Below are 22859 nucleotides of genomic sequence, written 5' to 3' on the forward strand. Positions count from 1 at the left end.
GCAGAGATAATCCAGTGCAATGAACATGTTCTGAATTGACTGTTATAGTGGATTTTTGTGCATGAGCAACTAAAATAAAATTCAAATTGCACTTGAATTCTCACAGTCTGCTGGCTGCAATAAGCAGTGGTGGTGTACATTTGCATTTAAAGTGTTGCCCATATGTCTTTTAAAGATTGCAGTCCAATGTGAAGCAACTGTTGCCTTCAGATTTTCTCCTGTTGTGTTTGTAGATCTTAACTCCATAAGCTGTTAAGACTGAATGGAATGTATATTAATGTGTTGAGAAATGAAAGTGAGTTTACCCTCAGCAGCTGCCTGTACCTTCCTTCAACTTTACTAATATAGTTTAGATTGTCTAATTCCTGTGTGGCCTTTTAGAAATGCATAATGCCTTGGTTCATCCTGGGGTTCTTAGTCAATTCCTTGGGATGCTTTTTAATGCCTGTACCTTGCCCTGAAGATCAGACAGGGCCTTATTCCATTAAACTTTTAAAATAATTGGAACTTGTTCAGTAAAGTTGTTAACAGACTGAAATTAAAAACAATATAGTTATGTATGGCACACTTTGTTTTGGACTATAAAATGTACATGCTTTTTTGCCCTGTTTACAGTATGCTTTTTGCTTGGCGAGTCATAGTTCCCATTAGATGTCAAGTGTGAATGATTCTGTACAAGTCCTGCCATAGATAGAATTTTGGCAGTGTTTGCTGACCTTTTATAGAAGAGGATTATGGGTGTTTTTTGACTGGCATCAATCCAGAGTAGATGAAGGCAATTAGTTTCATTTTGTGCCAGTTAACTATATTTGAGATGGAGAATATTTTCAGCATTGAAGTTATTTCACAATTGGTACAGCACAGATGGAAGCCATTCAGTCCGTCGTGTCTGCACTGGCTCTGAGCAATTTACCTAGTGCCACTCTCCCACCACCACCTCCCTGTAGCCCTGCACATTCTTCCTTTTCAAATAACAATCCCATTCCCTCTTGAATGCCTCGATTGAACCTGTCTCCACCACACTTTCAAGTAGTGTATTCTAGATCCTGACCACTCGCTGCATGAAAACATTTTTCCTCATGTTACCGTTGCTTCTTTTACCAATTTCCTTAAATCCGTGCCCTCTTGTTCTCAATCCTTCCATCAATGGGAACCATTTTTCCCTGTCTACCCTGTCCAGACCGCTCATTATTTTGAACACCTATCAAATCTCCCCTCGACCTTCTCATGAGAAATTTGGAGGAATAACTTCTACATTCCCCACCTTCTGATGATACTGTTGAGCACAAAACGCCATTGTATTTTTAAGTGTAAATGGGTAGTTTATTTCTTTTGGAAACTGGAAATGTACAGGAGGCATTAATCACCAAGCGCAAGGCTCCATTTATGCCAGGATACTATTTACAAGATTAAATGGTTAATGTGCTTGATTGCAGGAAGTCAGTTGAAAAGTAATTTTCAGTTATGTTTTCCCAAAAAGCCTACTGTTGAATTTTACATACTGTACAGAACCATTTTAATGGTATTTGGGATTTAAAGTAATTTTAGCTACTGAAAGGCTGTGTATGGTGAGCAACAGAGCTGGTCCCAATTATTAAGATGTCTGAATTGTCTTTCTTTGTACTTTTGGCACTTGTTCCTAGCCAAGTAACTGTCCCTTTTAAGCATTGAAGAGTGTAAAATATTCAGTTCTGTCATGCTGTTCATCATCCTTTTTGTTAGATTATAAGTTTATATTGTGGTGCCACCCATATGGTGTAGTCTTGTTGCAGTTCTGTCTTTTGAAGATGGTCCCTTACTGAGCAGTGGTTATGCATAATTTGTCTTGTAGTGCTGTCTTCAGAAGCTTGTAATCAGTGGTTTTTCACACAATGTTAACCATAGATGTTCAGTTCGAATTATTCCTTGCAATATTTTCTGCAACTGACATGAAATCTTTAAATATAAATATTGCAAAATAATATGCTGTTTCCAAAGTCATTTAGTCTCTGGTTTTAAGCAAAACAGTGTGTTCTGTGGAGAGATTGCTAGCGAATTTATAATACAAACCATTCCTCAGTTAGGAGCTTAAGATCAAAATTTGTAAAACACTCTTAATTCACTGAAATTTGATATCTTGTCATACTTATCCAACTGATTTTATTTGAGCTTGAAGGTTGCGATCTTTTTTTAATCCAACACAGTAAATCTTAGACTATCAAAGATTTACTTATCAATCAGGTTATATTGATTATACTTGTCACCTAGCCACTTGCTTTCATTCATAGACCTCTGGCTTTTATAGGTATAATACCAACTGCATTTTTCAGCAATTTATAGAATTATTTATGCAGGCACTCAATAACAATTCTTTTTCCTAGACCATAATTGGTATCTGCCCCTTGAAAGTTCATATCTAATTTGAAAAAAAAAATTAAAGTCCTGAAGTGTCGCCTGTATTTGGATTCTAATGTATTTGATTTGTAGCAATCTTGCATCAATATTTTGTTACCTTTAGCGGCAGTGGTGTGCCAGTGCGCAGTGGGGAGGATAATGACTCCATTCACCTGCCTGCCCTTAACTACTGCTGTGACAAGACTTCATTTGTTATCCAAGTGTAACTCTGGGGTGCTTGTTTTGTTTTATTTTCTCTTTTCTACCTTTAATTGTCATCTCTTTGTGTACTCATCAGCAATTTTTAAAGCAGTTAATTAAAATGAAGCAAATATCAGCTGAGCTTTGGATTTAACTTGGACTATTTGAATTTTTATCAGTATCAAATTGAAGGCATTTTCATAGAATCCTAGAATGGTTATAGCACAGAAGCCTGTGCCGGCTCTCTGCAAGAACAACTCGCCTAGTCTCACTCCCCTGCCTTTTCCCCATGGCCCTGCAAATTTTTTCTCTTCAATTATCCATTTCTCTTTTGAAAGCTATGATTGAACCTTCCTGTATCGTGCTTTATAGGCAGTGCATTCCAGATCAGAATCATTTGCTGTTGCTTCTTTTGCCAATCACCTTTTAAGTCCTCTGGTTCTTGACCTCTCTCCAGCAGGAAGAGTTTCTCCCTATCTACTCTGTCCAGACCCCTCATGATTTTGAACATATCTCTTAAAATCTTTCTATCTCCAGTCTATCCACATAACTGAAATTCCTCATCACTGGAGCCATTCTTGTAAATCTTTTCTGCACCCTCTCTAATGCTTTCTAATTTGCATCCTTCCTAAAGTGTGATGCCCAGAATTTGAGACTGCTCCAGTTGAGGTTTTAGAAAGGCATTTTTATTTTATCATTAAGTTGTTCGAATATTGAATTACAAAATCAATTATATACTGGATTTTTCAGCAGTTATGTTTTATGACTTAAACAGAAATTACAAAATCCATGCATGTTACAGTTTCTGCTCTATCAGTAGTTCTAATTCCATGTGTCTGCTCTGTTCCCGATTCTTTTTATTCCTTTTTCTTCAATCACCTAGCTAACCTATTAAAATGTTGACATAGCCTTTGCTCCAGTCACTGAGTGTACTCCATGGCCTCTCGAGACTCTCAAAAAAAAAAAAATTACCTTCCTCTTCGTTGTAAATGTTAAATAGACTACATGTATGTCCAGTTCCAGGGTGAGGGATTTTAGCTACAAGGTTAGGTTGGAGAAGGTGAGGTTGTTGGCGGAAAGGAGATGGAGGGGAGATTTGATGGAGGTGTACAAAATTATGACCGGTTTAGATAAGGTAGACAAAGAAAAGCTGTTCCTATTAACTGGTGCAAGGACTAGGAGACACAGATTTAAGGTTTTGGGCAAAAGATCTAAGGGGGATGTGAGGAACAACTTTGAGTGGTAATGACCTGGAGCTCGCTGCCTATGAGCAAGGTGGAAGCAGGATGATTGATTTTCAAAACGAAATTGGATGGGCACCTGAGGGAGATAAACTTGCAGGGCTATGGGAATAGAGCCGGGGGGATGGGACCGATTGGATTACTCAGTAGAGAGCTGGCATGGGCCGAAGGTTTACTAGACTAATACCTGGACTGAGCGGGTCCTCATATGAGCAAAGGTTGGATCGGCTAGGCTTGAATCTACTGGGGTTTAGAAGAGTAAGAGGTGACTTGATTGAAACATAAAAGATCCTGAGGGGTCTTGATAGGGTGGACGTGGAAAGGATCTTTCCCCTTGTGGGAGAATCTAGAACTAGGGGTCACTATTTAAAAATAAGGGTTCATACATTTAAGACAGATGCGAAATTTTTTTCTCTGAGGGTCGTGAGTCTTTGGAACTCTGCTTCCACTGAGGAAGAATGTCTTTAAATATTTTTAAGGCAGAGATAGATAGATAGATTCTTGATGAGCAAGAGGGCAAAAGGTTATCAGGGGTAGGCAGGAATGTGGAGGTGAGATTACACTCCGATCAGCTATAATATTGAATGGCAGAGCAGGCTTGAGGGGCTGAGTGGCAACTCCTGCTCCTAATTCCTATGGCCTCCTGTGCTGTAATGACATTGATTTTCAGACCAAAGAAGGACTTTCATAGAGGTGGAACTGAAAACACTTGTGGCACTTGCAGTGACAATATATTTGTCTAATATGATCTCCAGCTTTCAAAAAACATTTGGTAACTTTGTACACCTAATTATGGGGTTTTAATCGGTAAAATTTGCTTAACCCCAGAGGGTGCTTTTTCTCTGAACTGTTAAAGCACTTTCAATGGGAATAGCACAATACCTACTGTTATGCAAGTGTAAATTGGCACAGGCTAAGTGCTTGCAGCTTTTTCCAGCTGCATTTGTTTATCTAACTGCTACAGGATGTAGAAAATAACTGGTTATATTTTAGAAACTCGTGTCTATTCCTTATGCGATTTAATAAACTTTTTAATTTCCAGTTAATTTTGGGCAGGATTGATGTGTAATGTTACAGTTGTGCTCTCTCTCCTCTGCTTAAGTAGATTCTTCACTATTGCCAAAAAATTGTTTTTTTGTCTATTATAAAGCTAAGTTCTAAGCTTGAAAGTATTGCATAATATCAACTGTTGGCAGTTTTTTCCAATATTGTGCAGACTGACATCCAACAAAGCAGGAAACTACATTCTCGCGTCTTGGTTTCTGTACATGGGCAATGGATGTACTGGCAGCCAGTGGAGAAGTTAGATGTTGGACTGCACCACTTTCAAAGCTCAGGTTTATAGTTAATCCCAGAATTCAGCCTATGGTTTTATCAACATTTGACTTCTACTGTTTATTAAGCATGTACCTGAGAATCTAGTTTCTTTGGCCTGGGTGAATTGGAGCAATCTGAAATATCTTTTTTTTTAATGAATTTTTTTTTGCTAAAGGAAATATTTTCTGTGACCCTGTCCTATCAGCACTTTCTCCTTGGTTATATCTTAAACCACCCCCACTTTATTTGCTTAAAACCTATTACATTTCTAACCGTTGCCAGTTCTGATGAAGAGTCACTGACCTGAAACATTAACTCTGCTTCTCCCTCCATAGATGCTGCCAGACCTGCTGAATATTTACAAGATTTCTTGTTTTTATTTCAGATTTCCAGCATCTGCAGTATTTTGCTTTTATTTAAATATTTTAGTGGATGGAGAACAATACGAGGCCTTTCTATTTTAGGATGCTCTACACGGATCAGCTTCTATATCTCAAGTAATCTACTTCGGTTTTGTTTTGCAAATTCTGCAGTTTGAGGCTAAAGTGACTTGGTGCATCAGTCTCTGCAGTTCTCGTTAGCACTCTTGGATAATGTAAAATCTTTGCAAGGGTTATTGAACAGTCAAAACAAGTCTACCAAATAGTTCATATGCTGTCAGAGTTTGGCATCAGAATGAGCAATACAATTCTATCCGCAGTACAGCAGACCAGTTTCCCTTGTTACTGTAGCAATTAGACAAATTAGACATCAGACAGGGGAACACTAATGGTTGGTCTTTGCTGTGTAACTTGACCTTGGCCAAGGTGGTGATTGGCTTCAATTAGCTTGCATGCCTCTGTGATCCACATAAGGGTTTAGGAAGAAATCAAGCATGGATCAACTCTTATGGAAGTTGTGTGAAAGAGCAACTGGCTTTGGATGTGGTTCTCTCCATGTTCGTTCTGATTACTTAACAGGTTTCCACGTTAATGTCAGGGTAAGTATTAGAGAATGGTGGCATCTTTGACAGTATAGGTAGAAGAAAAATTGGAGGAAATAAGTTTTCAAATTATCTTTTTTGTCAGTAGGCTTCCTGATTGATCACGTTCTAGTGCTTCTACTATTGAAGATCAGTTGCATCCCCTCTCCGACATTGTTTGGCTTGGTGTTTCTAATATCAGATGTTTGAGTTGGAAGAGGATGGGAATTCTGCCTTCATGATGGTTTCTAATCTGTAGGTGCCCTACATCTATGGGTATTTTATGTTTGTAATTTGTGTGCACCAATGTAGAAAGGCTGCTGGAATGATAATTCAATAAAAGGAAATGCAGTCAAAACTGTGAGCAAAGCTCAGTAATTTGTCTGAAGCAAGAAAATGGGATGTAACCCATTGCTGTTTTCTTCTGGGTCCGTTCCTGATAAGAATTTCTTAAAAACAGTTGTTTCACTGCAGTGGTGCAAATGATTGAGGACCTCTATCAGGTTATTTTAGATGATGAATATTAAGAAACTTTATCTTGTTTAATTTTATGCTATATATCCCTTGTTCATTTTTAATAGCACTAGCATTCCTGCAAGATCATGTATTTGCCAATATATTTAAATGTACAAGGCCAGTTGATCAGGATGTTAATCCTGTTGAGGGTTTTTCTGGGTGGCTGAACTTCTGTACTTCTATTTTTAACACTCTAGATTGTAGCATTTTGTTTCCTTCAAAATTATTAGAAAGCTGACATTGCTGTATGTATTTGGTGGTATTTTTGGTATAAGAGCAAAATATGGGAAAGACTGTAGGTTTGTCAGCATCTCAAAGGGAACTTTATTTTGCTGTTACAATCATTGTATACGAATGAAGTTGGATCTTTTTCCATGAACAGATGTTGAATTACACTTTTGCAGTTAGTTGAATTTTTTTTAGTTTTTTAAAAAAGCTAGTCTTCAATTAAATTTATGATGGATGATATTTAATGAGTCATAAGCCACCCATGTAAAAATTGTGTGAAAGTGTCGTAGGCTGTCCGACTACATGAAACAGCCATTATTATTATTTGCAAATGATGGAAAGTATATTTTCTGCAGCTGAGCAAAAGTATTCCTGTCTGCATTATGCACAAGTGTAAATGATAGGTGATTTGGAAGAAGGGGCAAGATATTAGAAGAACATAATTAGGAGCAGGAGGTGGCCATTCGGCCCCTCAAACCTGCTCCATTCAACAAGATCATGACTGATATGATTATGGCCTCAACTCACTTTCCTGCCTGTCTGCCCCCCCCCACCCTGGATAACCCTAGACTCCCTTGCAGATCAAAAATCTGTCAAACTCAGCCTTTAATATATTCAATGACACAGCCTCCACTGCTCTCTGCGTTAGAGAATTCCAAACATTAGCAACCCTTTGAAAGAAGAAATGCCTCATTTTCGTCTTTAAATGGACGACCCCCTTATTCTGAAACTGTGACCCCCTAGCTCTAGGTTCCCCCACAAGGGGAAACATCCTCTCAGCATCTGAAGCCCCCTCCGAATCTTGTTTCAAAACGATCACCCCCTCATTCTTCTAAACTCCAATGACTATAGGCCCAAGCTGCTCAACCTTACCTCATAAGACAGCCCCTTCATCCCAGGAATCAATCTAGTGAACCTTCTCTGAACTGTCTCCAATGCAAGTTGACAGCAACATACCAGGAATTTAAATGGCTGATAAGACGATAAAAGCTAAATTTAAGGCAGGGTCGGCAGAATACCTTGTGTTCCATTGCAAACATATATAAGTTGTGTTCCCAGTTCTATCAACTTACTGTTATTTTAGTATAAAAATAGTTTTACTTTTATAATATTGCTACATGAAAGATGTGCTTTTCAAGTTTATGATAGTTGCATGCTCAGCTGACAGGAAAATGTATTTACTGGAAAATGTTGCTTTACAAATGATATGCAGCACTTTAACTTGCAAGTTACCTTAAAATTGAATTATTGCATTAATTTGTAATCCGTTCAAAAGATACAATTGTGTGTTCAACTTTTGTTCGTTGGCCTGTTTTAATGTCTGGCAAAATATAATCTAAACAAGTTGGGGCTTGCTTTTCATTACATTTTTTTCCCCTGTTTACTTTGAGCTTTGCTATTCAAATTTTCCCACTGGCTGAATTTTCTTATACTGGAAACTGGTTTAACATTCTGCAGGATGATTTATTTGTAGGGTAGAGCAGTAGCTTATGAAAAAGCTGGTAATACTTATACCTCTTCTGCATAGACCAAGTTATATGCACACTTAACTTCTCTTAGGTGGTTTGCCTAAGGCTTTAGTTTGACTGTTAACAGACAGCCAGCAATGCCCAACCATTTCTTAGATGGCATGTGTAATGTAAAAATAGTACGCAATTCAGTATACATATGAAAGGAACCTCCTGTCATTGCGTGGATAAAGCTGACAGATGGTGAGCAGGTGATAAACATTGCGCTCTCAGCTCCCAAAAGCTTGTTTACATTTCAAATTTCCTCTTGTACTTGACAGTTTAAAATAGTTTGATTTAGTTGCTGGTCGACTTTTACATCAGCATCCTGTTCTTTGTATCTTCCGTTTTGAAGGTAATGCTGAATTATAGATCCAAAGAAATATAAAATGTGAGATTGGCTTAAATTTGTTTTGCTGATAGTCGGCTAGTAAAATTCAAATCGCAAAGTTTTATCACAAGCTGTCCTTTGGCTTTTAATAAATATATAGAATAAATGAATGTTCTGTTAAATACTCAAACCCATTTATAGCTATTTTAGAAACCCATTATGTTAAATCTATTGCAGTTTTTCCAAACAAGTTAAGAATTCTCCCATCCCAACTAATGTCTGGGCCCCTGTTCTGTCATCCCCTCCCTACCAAAAAAAAAACCCAAAGTTTGGAATAGCAGTACATATTACCAGGGCCTATTTAGACTTTGTGCTTAACTGAACATTTAGCACAACATGTGCACTTTTGAAAGCATTTCTATAATCCTTCTGTGATTATCGTCTGCTTGCAGGAATGAAATCACTTCTTGGTTGATTACGTGTGAAATTGTATTTTCACATCTACAATTACTGTATTGGTTTGTCTCCCCTATTATATAGTCTCCTACACCAAAAAGTCTCTTTACTGGATTGCTAAGCATTTTATTTTGTTTCGAATTATTTTTACCCTTGCTTTCCTTCCATATAGTTTATGCATTGTGTATTTTTTTCCCTTTTCAGACTGTTCACTTTTTCTGATCGAGCTTTTGACTTGCTCTTATGCCAGATTTTGTATCTGAGGTATACCGTAATATGTTAAAGTTAGCTGATAGCAGCAACTAATGATTAGGTTTTGTGCTAAGGAGGTTTGTGGCTAATTTTTAAACTTGCATCACAGAATTTGTCACTACCACGGGATAAAGAATTACTTTATTTGCTAGTGCAAATTAAAATCTGAATAGTTAGACAATGAGGCTGTTAAATAACTTCATATTTTACTCCCCAGCAGCCAAATACACTCAAGAAATAGCAAAACATTCATACAAGTCCATTCATGGTTTCAATGGTATAGTGTGTGGTGCATTTTTTCCTCTTGAGGGTCGTGAGTCTTTGGAATTCTCTTCCTCAAAAGGTGGTGGAAGCAGAGTCTTTGCATATTTTTAAGGCAGAGGTAGATAGATACTTGATGAGCAAGGGGGAAAGGTAATCAGGGATAGGTGGAAATGTGGAGCAATCAGTTCAGCCATGAACTTACTGCATGGTGGAGCAGGCTTGATGAGCCAAGTGGCCTACTCTTGCTCCTCCATTGGTATGTTCGTATTAAAATGTTTCTTTGTGACCTTGAGTCATTCCCTAATCTCTTGCCAATAGCAGAATACATCATTTTAAGATTCCATTTGCTGTTTGTCTGGAAATTTGTGGCTTCCAGTTGTCATACTGGAGACTTAATGGAAACACTATGGCTGACACACATTTTCATTTGGGTTAACATCTTTGTGATAGTGCACGCGAAAAATGCCGTGCAAGTACATTCAATGTATCGCAGATCAGAATTTCCACCCTACTAAATGGGAAATATTCAGAGCGCAGTTGCAGATAAAACCATCATTGCATTACTGGAAAATGGAGGATGGACCTGGTGTAAGGCATATTCAGAACTAGTGTCGGGAAACACTTTCATTAGCTGGTAACTGATCATGGCAGCCAGTAGAAGATGTGTGAAGGAGAAATAATAGTGGTGGTTGTAAGTTTCTTGTTTTCCCTGTTGGTAAGCTATCACATTTAATGCTTTAAACATTTTTTTTTCAAGTTGGGCATCACCAGTACATCAGAGGAGGGTATAGAAGGAAAGAGCAGTTTTGTGACCAAGGTGGCACTAGTAAATTGGCTGTATTTGCCAGAGCCTTGTGCACTCATACCACAAGGTTGTTTCAAACGAACTCAAACAGCATTTTAAGTATCATAATTTGTAAAATTGTTCACCTTATGAAATGTTATGTTCCATCCTAAAGCCATGAACTGCAACCACATTTGACATTCGTTGAAAGCAGTTTTAATATTGGCTTTGAATTCTGGATAATTTGGCTACACAAACATGGGTTTTGTGGGTTTGCATGTATTCACGCATATCCTTACAACGTGCCATAATTCCTTGTACAAATTGTATATTTTTTCAAACAATATATTATGCACTTTTTCATATTCTGTTAAATTTATTAATGCTGCATAACTATCCTCATTCTTCACCCGAGTAAATGGCTTTTATCTTTCAATAGTAGCATAATGCTAGTGTTATGAAGAAAATGGGCACTGCCTGTTTTTGATTCACAATCTGTGCTTTAAGGTGACATGAGGTAGGATTAGAATAGGAAGGACAAAAACAGTCAGGTTGGTTGCTTAGATCCCTTGTGTATGAAGATTGTCGACTTAGACAAAGTACGAGAGGGCAACCAGAGTTCATTACACTGTCAACGAACTGCAATAACTTTTCAGAAGGAAAGTTGGCTCGAAGAAAGGGGTCGGTGACAACTAATTTAGTGGTCCTCTACATTAACAATTGTGGAAAGCATGCTTTGCTGCATTTGTCAGCATCATGCAATACTGTGCAAAAGGTTGGATGTATGAACATAGCAGGAGAAGGCAATTCAGCCCATCGAGCCTACTCTGCCATTCAATACAATCATGGCTGATTATCCACTTCAATGCCTTTTTCCTACACTATCCCTATATCCCTTTATGTCATTGGTATTTAGAAATCTGCCAATCTCTGCTTTAAACATACTCAAATGACTGAGCTACAGCCTTCTGGGATAGAGAATTCCAAAGATTCACAACCCTCTGAGTAAAGAAATTTCTCCTCATCTTTGTCCTAAGTGGCTTCCCCCTTATTTTGAAATATTGTTGCCTGGTTCTAGACTTCCTCACCAGGGGAAACATCTTAACTGCATCTGCACTGTCTATTCCTTTTTAAGTATTTTGTAGGTTTCAATGAGATCAGCTCTTAAAAGACAATGTATAAAACATTAAAGGAAAATGTTCCTGGTGATGAATTACCTATGTATTAAGTGAAATCTGTCAATGCAGGATTGCGATTAGTGAGAAAACTTGAGATAATGTTCATGTAAATAATTAGATTATTTGACAAGTTAGGGTGGGGCTGAAGTTGGATTGGCATAAGTTACTGTACGACTTTAATGTGGAGATGTGATATGCGTCCACTGGTGTCCAGGCATGCAGCAAACTGGATACCATCTGATATTTTAGTCTTGAGTCTTCAGTAAAACTGCTGGGTCATGAAAAGGCTACTAAATCACAGTCCACTGTTGGAATGAGTTTAGTAGATTCTGTATTTCAAAGAGGTTAAGCAACCAACCACAGCTAAAACCTCCCAAGAATGTAAAACTTGTGAAATATTTCTGATACTGTGCAAATTAATTGAAACAAAAGTTCAATAATATGTAGCATTCTTGCAACCCTCAATCCGTTCTGACTGGCTGCACTGCATATATTCAGCAGCACAGGGGCCATTGTGTTCTGTCTGCCATTTGGTTATCCTTGTACCCATTAATCTTGTTCAGATTGTGGTTGTGTTAGTTACATCGCTGAGGCGTGGGTGTAATCTGACTTGTTTTTGCTGCGAGGGTGTGTTTCTAGATGGCAGTGGCCTTTAGTTTTCACCTAATTAGTATTCACCAGTGAGATTCATTAGCTTGTCACTCAGCAGATGGCACTACTTGTTTGTGCCTGTAAATTCTAGTTATGAAATCCTTTGTCTTGGACTTGTACTGAATCCAAATTCTAAAGTTTATTGTCTTTTATCCTTTACTGCTAAGTGGAGTGATAACTCTTTGCCCTTTGCTCCCCCACCCCACCCCCAAGAAATCCACAGCTGTAAGTAGATCATTTACGAGCGAACCTATTGGAGACAGATGTGTAACTAAACCACACAGCTGAATTTTTGGTTGTAGAACCCGTACTTTTATCCTGAGATTTTGTACTTTTTTTTCTAACTTGTCTTTCTGGATGAGGATTATTTCTTCTTGGCTTGTGGAATGCCTAGAAATTGATTTTTGTTGTGTTTAAACTTTTTGCTACAGTAATTTTACTGGAAGCAAATGTGAGAATACACATTGCTGGTTGCAGTTTTGCAAAAAACAATGAGACATGCTATGGCATCTTGACTTGTACAGCTAGTTATAAAGTCATTAAAATCTGATATTTGAAAATAATTCCCAATAATTGTATAATCAGAGCAGTTAAAATCTGAATAACAAGGCATTTTTTCTTCATTTCGCATCATTGTTTTTATTCTGTAATTAATGAAATTCTGCAGTTATTATTGTCTTTTGTATCAAACTAACAGAAAGTGGTAGCTATAGCTCTGAAATACCAGGTTCCTGGCTAGAAGAGTAGATTTCAATTCCGTTTCAACTAACTTTTCCAGTCCCATTAGAACCATGTTTGTCAGTCTCATCTGGGAGACGATGGACATAAAAAATTAATTTCCAAGGTTCCCTCTGCATTACTGGTGTTAAATATCTATGCTCGCTGATCTCTCCTTAAAGCTTCTATGTTTGAGAAAGCATCAGTGTATTCGTAGTCTTTTCGTTTAACTATGTTTTAATCTTTTACTAAACTTGATAAAAAGACTTGAGGCTATTGGCTTTTTTAAGGATAGCTTTGATCTATGTGCATTGTTTCAGTGCATTTATGTTGCACTTTGATCCTTTCATGATAAGGAAATGCTGTGAAGTGGACGGAAACCAGCTGAGGGCAGCGCTGTTCTGTAGCTCTTCCCACCCTCATTCCCTTTTTTTGGCTCACTGCCATTGCCTTCCCATTGAAAGTAAGTGGCTGTCAATTGGTCACACTTTATGACGTAGGAGGAATATAATTGGATCAGTTATTTTTGTGTGTGTGATCTCACAGTTCAGTATTTTACTGCTCTTCCCAGTGTTTCAGTTTAGTTGTCTCTTTTTACCAAAGAGATTGTTTACTGGAATGTTTGCCTGACATACTTTGAGAGGAGATTATATTGGCTATATTGTTGAAAGAACCTAAACCCTGGGAATTTCATTGTTGTTGCAGGGTCCTGGTAGCATATTGACCAGCCAAGGAAAAAGAAACTCCAGCTTGGTTGTAGCCGTCGTCTTCATACAGCCTGCTGTACTTGTTTTGTCTAATGTGCTTTAAGGATGAGCCCAGCACTAGGAGCAATGGAAGTGGAGAACTATGCAAAGGGAGTCCTCCTAGAGCCATTTGTTCATCAGGTCGGAGGGCATTCATGTGTCCTCCGCTTTAATGACAAGACCATTTGTAAACCCCTCATTCAACGGGAACACCAGTTTTATGAAACACTGCCTCCAGAGATGTGCCGGTTTACACCACAGTATAAAGGTAAGTACAAAAACCCATTTCTAGTCTGGAAATGTATTAATGTTCTGTGTTTTAGTTTTTTTTTCCTTTTTTGCTCTTGTACAAAGTCTGATTGGTGTTGGGTTATCTTGGGAGGGTGGGGAGAAGAATATTTGTCTCTTGTTTTTGTTTCAAATTTATCAGATGAAAGCCGTGATCTGACAGGTGGTTGCCAACTAGATCGCAGTGTAGTTGCGTGACGCTTGAGTAGCCTGTATTCTACTATGCTTTAGTGGGTCTGCTGATGGAGGTAAGTTCATCCAAGGTGGATAAAATGTTAAGTATTTGTAAAGTTTTTTTTCTTCAGGTTTTGACCTTGAACATGAAGTAGATTTTAAATAAATGCAGTTTCTAAAGACTTGCCAGTGTGCAAAATTGTATGTTTTTATTAAATTGAAGTATAAATGAAACCGCTGGAGCTTTTCTCTCTCTAACGATTTCAGTAGGCTTTAGCAGGCTTTTTAAAGTTGAGGTAAGAGCTGGAAAAGCAGCATTCAGAGCCTGCCGCCCTTCACCTAGAGGGAACGGGATCGACTGGAACAACTAGCTCCACCAGGTTGTGTGAGTCAGCCAGTTCTGTTGTAGGCTGTAGTTGGGGAAGTTCCTAGTACAGTAAGTGACAACATCTGGACATTACAATCTCGCAGTTTTAATTTAAGAGGGAAGAAAGTAATGTGCACAAACTGTAGAGGAAATATGTTCACAGATTTAGTTTCTATCAGTACTTGAAGCAATGAAATAATGTAAAATGAATAGGTTAACTTTAGTACTGGGTTATGCAGTATAGTTTTTCTTTACAGTAATTTATGCCAATCATATAACATTCATTGGAATGCTTTAATGTGAAATATTAAGTTGTGTATTTTCAGAAAGACATAGCTTTTAATCTTTTGTTGCAATGAATATTTTTTTAGATAAGAGAATTCTGTAAAATGAAGTTTTAGAATAGAACTAATTTAGGTTAATATGTAACACATGTGCTTGATGTAAATTTAGAATTTTTTTAGGGATGTGTTGTCTTGTGCTTTGGGGAAGGTGGGGCTTACAGCTCCTCTTTGTCCCCTCATGTTTTTTTTCCAGGATAAAGCCCTAGGCCTTAACCTAGCTTCCCTTAGGTAACCCTGCCTGTCTGAAGGACAACCTGGGTTCCGCCATCCCCTGGTTAGATCCATTCTTGATGTTTACTCCATGGCCAGCTGCTCAGTGCACGAATCTGAACTACGGGTTCCTTCATCCAGAATGCTCTGTCTGGCAGTCGTGCAGGATGACAAAAGACCCATTCAGACTGCTGTTGGATTGTTCAAAAAAAAAAGACGAAGTTAGGATTGAAGCAGCAGTCAACCAACAGCTGAACCAAATTCTTTGTAAACACATTGAGCCAAACCAAAGACTGGCCTCAGATTTACTTACAGACCTCTTCAATGAACTTGCAAAGCAGCAAGCACAGGTCATTGACTGTGGGGCAGGGGGTTGGTGGAATGCACTACATTTACAATGAATTGCAGAACAGTAAATGGAAATATGAATTGGTGTTTATTTTTACATAATTGGCAAAAATTGGAATGTAATACTTCTTGAGTTAACCTTGTAATTGTTTGTATGTAGAGCTTATGGGGGATTATGTGCTGGCTTGTCTGTCTCATAATTGCAGTTTACCTGAGTTTAACAAAGCTTTACAGGATTCTGTATTTCACTGTGTCAGAATGTTGCAGCAAGCTTTGTATTCACTATTCTGCATCAGCCTCTTTACCATTTGGCTTTATGAATTGCATTGCTATGCTCTGTTTCATAATTGGAGAACTATGGTGCATTGCCCTCCAAGATTTGGATGAAATGGTATTTTCCATGTTGCTCTATTGCATACATTTTCTCAATAAATTGCACAAAAAATAACTTCAGTTCCAATAAACAACTTCCTCAAGTCTATTTGTCTCACTTGTTTTATTGACTCCTATTTTATTATATGCTGATGTATGTGCAGTGTTTGGGGTGGGTTGTTTTGTATAAATTGGAATTTGTCTAGTTTTTTTTTGATTTGTTAGGTTGAAAGCCGGCACAACTGCATAAAAACTGAAGGCTTGGGTAAGCAAACAGGCTGTTTTTGTTGTCGCTGTTACTCTGTTAATCAAGTGACTAATTTAGTTGCTAAGGTTTTTATGTCTGCTTTCTGCCTATCTGACAATTGGTGCCTTTTCTGTTCTTCTTATAGGAGTCGTTTCTGTAAGTTTTGAGGAAGATGAAGAAGGAAATCTGTGCTTAATTGCCTACCCATTATCAGGGGACCAAGCTGATTTAGAAAATGTAGATAACTCCGAATGTGAACCTAAAAATAAGCTAATAAAATGGAGTAATAAGAAACCTGTGTTACTAGAAAATGACAACTACGGCAAAGAACGGGTCAGGCAAAACAGGAAAGAAGAGAAAATGAAAAGGTTGGTTTCAGAAGTGAAGCAGTTGATTTATTTAAATTCCATAGAATTTAAAAATGCATCATCATATAACTAAACAGTGTTTTTTAAACTATTTGGGATGGGACTCGTTTGTCCCAAATACCTATAACTGGTTGGACTTAATCTCTTACTCTTAATGTATCTACACCACAGTAGAATACTTTGTCTTTTCTTTATATCTCATTAGTTTAAGGGTTAAACAGGCAGAACCTATCGGCCTTCAATTTTTGATACTACTACTCCATTAAATAATAGGGAATTAATGGCATCCCTTGCTGAAACTTCTGTTAAGTAGCTGTGTTTCGGCAAAAATTGCTATAGGAAGAAGCTGAGTCCCAGTTCTTCCCCAAAAAAAAATCATCTGGGGAGCAATTTTTGAAGTGAACAGTTCAGTATTTTTTTTTATTCGTCAGCTAGGTCAGCGTTTATTGCCCTTGAAGGTGGTGGTGAGCTGCCTTCTTGAACCACTGCAGTCCTTGGGGTGTAGGTACACCAACAGTGCTGTTAGGGAGTTCCAGGATTTTGACCCAGTGACAGTGAAGGAGCAGCGATATAGTTCCAAGTCAGAATGGTGTGAGGCTTGGATGGGAACTTTCGTTCACCATTCCTCATTTTTGTTAAATGGAAGCTTCTGACTTTTTTCAACCTGTCACTTCAATACTGTAACCCATTGCAATTTATTTTAATAAAAAGAAAAATACACTTTTTTGCTTTTTAAATACTTGAACATGGTTTTGTATTTAACCAAATAGGGAAATGCAGATTTAGGAGATCTGCTTTGTTTGTGGTGTACAGATTACGAACTGATCTTTAAAAAAAAAAATTTTGTCATGTGTAATAATTCTCCAAACAGAGACTGAATTTAACAGCTGAACTCTCTTGATTCTGTTTTTGTAGCCATAAACTAGATGAGGAATTTGAATCAAAGAAGTCTGAAGTGTTGTTTTATAGTATCGAAAAGAAGTCGGGGAAGGTAAAGCATAATCCTTGGAGCATGAAGTGCCACCAGCAACAGCTGAAGCGTATGAAGGATAATGCCAAACACAGAAACCAATACAGTATCCTTTCATCCACTGTAGCCTATGAACAATGCTCATGTTCTTTCCCCCCCCCCCCCCCCCCCCACTCCCCTATTTTTTTTAGTTGAATTTTCAAAGTGTGCATTTGCATGCGATTTGTACAAGTGTGCATTCACATTTTATAAAGATTTGTACATTTTGATATCTGCTTGTTGGAGAGTCTCTGGATGCGGTTGAGCTTTTTTTTGGTATGACTGTTTTTGCTGGGAGCAGTGCAGGTGATTTGCTTGATATGATTTCTGAGGGTGGAGTGAGCGGGGTATGTTTGTGAAGGGGAGGAGGAGAAGAAAGTCCTGCATATAGGCTATCATGTCTTTTGGTCTTGTTGCCTTTTCATGGGTGTGGTTTGTGCTGAGTGAACCACTAAGAATGAACCCAGACTGACTTTGGTACTTAGTCGGAAACTGAACGTGACTTGTTTTGTCTTAGTCTTCGGCAGGTTGGGAGACATTTCTGTAGCTTCTGAAGAGATTTGGAAGGGAAAGATGATATTTCCTATCCATAAGATTTCTCGTTATCGAGTTTTATTGCAGACATAAGTGTTTGTTTGTTTTGGTAAACTGCTGTAAAACTGGCTTAATTTTTTACCTATTTGGTTTCATTTTGTATGTTTAGTGAAGTTACAGAAGTAATAGCATGCTAAAGCTACAAATTGTTAGTCAGTCTGCATCATAGTTGGAAACTGCGCATAGGCCCAAACCAGACTTTAACTAACTTTTTGTTCTGAAAATGTGTTGCCTTAACGCTGCTGTCAGAATTTATTTTACTGGAGAATTTAACCTGCCGGTATGAAGTCCCATGTGTTCTGGACTTGAAAATGGGAACACGCCAGCATGGGGACGATGCGTCTGAGGAAAAGAAGGCTAACCAAATCCGTAAATGTCAGCAGAGCACTTCAGCTGTGATTGGTGTTCGAGTCTGTGGGATGCAGGTGTGTTTACTGCTATATCGAGGCTGTATTTTAAGTGGGGGCGGTTTGGTCAGTGTACTTTTTTTTGTAGTACGCAGCTAATTTTTTTTTTTGTAGCGCTGTGCACACAGGGCACTGACTTGTGCGTGCCCTGTGTGGGAACTTTCAGGTTGCTGCATGGCCGCGCAGCTTAAAGGGAACATTGGTGGGTGGAAATGGAGGAGGCTGTGTTCAGTCTTTTACGGAACAACTATATTGGGTGTAGCAGATTGAAAGTAGGAAACATAAGAAATTGGAGCAGGAGTAGGCCATGCAGCCCCTTGATCCTGCTCTGCCATTCAGTGCGATCGTGGCAGAACTTTGATCTCAACTCCACTTTCTCACCCAATTCCCATGATTCACTTAGTGTCCAAAAATCTGACTATCTCAGCCTTGTCTATACTCAGCAACTGCACATCCACAGCCCAATGGGGAAGAGAATTCCAAAGATTCACAACCCTCCAAGTGAAGAAATTTCTTCTCATCTCAATCTTTACCCTGAGACTATGTCCCTCTAATAATTCGAAATCCTCCAGTCTGGGGAAACAGCCTTTCAGTATCCACCCTGTCAAACCCTCGCAACCATATTTTTCAGTGAGATTCCCTCATTCTTCTTGACTCCGGAGCATAGACCTATTCTACTCAATCTCCTCATAGCACAAACCCACTCAGCCCATCTAGAGAACCTTTTGTTGCACTGTCTCTAAAGCAAGTATCTCCTTCCTTGGGTATGGAAATGAAAACTGTATACAGTACTCCAGGTGTTGTCTCACCAAAAGCCCTACACAATTGTAGCAAAACTTACTTAATCTTGTACTCCAACCCCCTCCCAATAAAGACCAACATACCATTTGCCTTCCTAATTTATGCTGTACCTTTGTGCTGTTTCACGTACAAAAGCACCCAACTTCCTCAACACCAACATTTAATGATTTCTCACCATTTAAAAAAAAAATCCTCCTTTTTTCCTATTCTTCCTATCAAATTGAATAACCTCACATTTCCTGACGTTATAGGCCATCTGCCACCTTGCCCAGCCACCTTGACCTGTCTAGAGTCCTCCTCAGCTTTTTTTTCCTACCTAACTTTTTGTACTATCAGCAAATTTGGATACATCACACTTGGTCCTTTTCATCTAAGTCATTGATATAGATTGTAAATAGCTGAGGTCCCAATACTGATCTATGTGACAATCCATTAGCAACAGCCTGCCAAACTGAAAATGACCTGTTTATTCTTCCTGTGTTTCTATGCTAGTATTACTCTAAGCCTTCCTGATAATTGATGTCAGTCTTTTTTGAATAGCACTACTACATTTGCTACCTTCCAATCCACTGGGACCATTCCAGAATCAAGGGAATCTTGGAAGATCACAACCAGTGCATCCATTACTTTCTGCTGCCACCTCTTTTTTAGAACCCTAGGATTTAAATCATTACTTGGGGCGGCGCAGTGGTTAGCACTCACAGCTCCAGAGACCCGGGTTCGGTTCTAGGTACTGCCTGTGCGGAGCTTGCAAGTGACCTGTGACCACGTGGGTTTCTGCCGGGTGCTCCGGTTTCCTCCCACAGCCAAAGACTTGCAGGTTGATAGGTAAATTGGCCAGTGTAAATTGCCCCTAATGTGGGACGGTGGGGATGTGGTAGGGAATATGGGATTAATGTAGGATTAGTATAAATTGGTGGTTGATGGTTGGCACAGACTCGGTGGGCCGAAGGGCCTGTTTCAGTGCTGTATCTCTGACTCTATGACGTTCACGGGATTTGTTGGCTTTTAGTCTCATTTAATGTCTCCAGTGCTTTATCTTTACTAATATTTACTTTTAAGTTCCTCCCTGTCAGTAGACTCTTGGTTCTCCACTATTGTTTTTTCTGTCTTCAACTATGAAAACTGATGCAAAATATTTAACATCTCTGCCATTTCCTTATTCCCATTATAATTTCTTCAGTTGTACAGTACTGCTAAGTTTCTAGAGTGTCTCAGCAGTTAATGAACCATGTACTTCAGTATTGAAAGTGTAGTTTTAAGCCCTGAGATTTTTTAACTTAACCAAAATGTGTTTGATTAAGCAGAGATTTAAAATCTGCACACTGTCATTAAGAACTAGAGTGCATAAACTTTCCTGCTAGCCTTTGGCATTAATTACTAAAGCAAGCAAGGAAAGTTGTTGGAAGGGACTTGTATAAACATTGCCAAAGTTGGTGGTCTTGACAAAAATGGCACCCCTTTGCAGTCCACTTTAATTGTTCAACATTCTAGTAGCTATTCAGAACAACACTGAGGTCTTTATATTCAGTACTCCCTTTGCCACTTTTATGTAACTAAAATATATTTCAGTAGTTTAACTGACAAAATAATTGTAGACCTGAGGGATGGCTGGTAGAAATCCGCTACTTTCCCCGCACAAATGACATTGTCCTGCTGATTATAGGATTACCTTTGGCCATTTTATTTTCATAATTCAAAGGTATAATGGCTAATTCTGCTGGAAATGGATTTGTACTATATTGAACAAAATTGCAGAGAGATTGGCATGCATTTGTGATATGGTGCAAGCACCAAGTTGGCTGTGCCCACATTTGAAAGGATGGATAATAACATCCAGTCAGTTGGGCTGTGTTTAAAACTGGGTTTTGGTGCTGGAATTTAAGTTGTTCTTTGGCAGTTGCTAATGCTACGTGCTGTACGAATGCAGAATTCTGAAGCTTTTTCTTTCAAATATAGGCCAGTTTATAAAAAATGGCAAAATTGTATTTTTGATCAATGTCAATATTTTCTCTCTAGGTATATCAAGTGGACTCTGGCCAACTCATGTTCATGAACAAGTATCACGGAAGGAAGCTTTCTGTACAAGGGTTTAAAGAAGCACTTTACCAGTTTTTAAATAATGGGAAATACTTGCGCAGGGACCTGTTTGAACCTGTCCTTAAGAAACTGTCTGAACTCAAATCCGTACTGGAGAAACAGGAGTCATATCGTTTCTACTCTAGTTCTCTGCTTATCATTTACGACGGCAAAGAGTCTGCTATGGATTCTGATTCCGAATATTCTGAAGACCTTTCTGAAGAGTCGGCTGATGAGTCTGCAGGAGCCTACGCTTACTCAAACTCCAGCGGCAGTATGGTTGATGTCCGCGTAATTGACTTTGCTCACACAACCTGCAAGTATTTTGGTGAAGACAGTGTGGTCCACGAGGGGCAGGACACTGGCTATATCTTTGGACTTCAAAATTTAATAACTATTATTAAAGAAATAAGAGATGACAACAATGAATAAACTAGAAAAGCGTAATGCTGTTGTGAATGGGTTTTATTTGTAGTCAGATTATTGACTGACCAATCTCAAGGTCTTGACATTCGTGGACCTGGTGGTAGACATTCATCGACAGGAGACTAACAAAATGGGCATTTCCTACATTGGTGCTGGAAAAAAGGCACTTGCAGATATCTATTTATTTTAAATATTTCACAAACATTCCATATTATTTGAGATGTCAAATACTTCTGTATTCCTGTGCGTAACTGTTCATTAAATAAAATCTTGTTTTGTGGTAAGAGGTTCTCATGCTTTTGTTTGTTTTTTTTTTAAACAAATTTTTCAAAGTGTGTTCTGCTGAAATTGGCTGCATTAACGAGCCCTAGTTTTTATATGTATAGCTGGCTTCTCTTGTTCGGTGGCATGACGACAAGCCCCATTTACTGACTTTGAGCAATGAGAAGAAGGCTGCCCACCTATTTGCTTAACTGAGTGAGAAAAGTGTAGTCGTAGGCTTTTCCTCCATCACCAGGCCAGTCTCTCAGCCGCTGGGTGTGCTGAGATCAGTGTCTCGTCATCCAGTGGTGCTGGTATTGTTATTTGAGCTGAGATTTTTTTAAAGTATATGCAGCTGTTTCTGGCATGGTTTATGCTGCTATTTGTTTCTTGATGTGTGGGGCTGTCCTGCAGCCAGTGGTAAACCCAAAGTGATGTCAGGAAAGACCCAGTTTTTTTTTTTGGAGTTTACTTTGAGTGGAGGAGGATGGTGTTGGTGTTGCCAGGAGATGAGCCAACAATCCAGCACCCGACACTACCCAATTTCAAAGCAGCTTTAAGCTATCTGTGATGACTAAATCAAGTTCACTGCTTCCATTGGCTTTTGAGACTTTTATCAATGGTTTCTGAGACTTAATTCCATCTTTTTAAAAGAAAAAAATCATTGCTTGTTTTTATGTGCTAACTTGCACCAAGTCCTGTTCACCTTTCACCCAATGTGCTCGCTGACCTACATTGACTCCTGTCCACCTACCTGGTGTTCAAATCCCTCCATGGCCTTTGCCCCTCCCCATCTCAAAAGCCACTTACAGCTCTTGAGAATCTGTTCCTCTAACTCTA

General features: G+C 38.6%; 1 protein-coding gene across 5 annotated transcripts in view; it reads left to right on the forward strand.

The window, feature by feature from the left end:
• The window catches only part of ip6k2b (inositol hexakisphosphate kinase 2b), a 30271-nt gene extending 8229 nt beyond the window's left edge, over positions 1-22042 (forward strand). For 3 of the 5 annotated variants that reach the window (XM_068052118.1, XM_068052120.1, XM_068052121.1), the window contains 5 exons: positions 13684-13992; positions 16220-16442; positions 17358-17518; positions 18295-18470; positions 21273-22042. In XM_068052118.1, coding sequence (XP_067908219.1) covers positions 13791-13992; positions 16220-16442; positions 17358-17518; positions 18295-18470; positions 21273-21764 — 1254 coding nt within the window. In that variant the 5' untranslated portion in view covers positions 13684-13790 and the 3' untranslated portion in view covers positions 21765-22042. Of the gene's footprint in view, positions 1-13529; positions 13993-16052; positions 16093-16219; positions 16443-17357; positions 17519-18294; positions 18471-21272 lie in introns of those variants that run through there. The other 2 variants (XM_068052122.1, XM_068052119.1) reach the window with 2 other exon arrangements.
• The last annotated feature ends 817 nt before the right edge of the window (positions 22043-22859 follow it).

Source organism: Heterodontus francisci, chromosome 19 (assembly GCF_036365525.1).
Source record: "Heterodontus francisci isolate sHetFra1 chromosome 19, sHetFra1.hap1, whole genome shotgun sequence".
Classification (NCBI taxonomy): Eukaryota; Metazoa; Chordata; class Chondrichthyes; order Heterodontiformes; family Heterodontidae; genus Heterodontus; species Heterodontus francisci.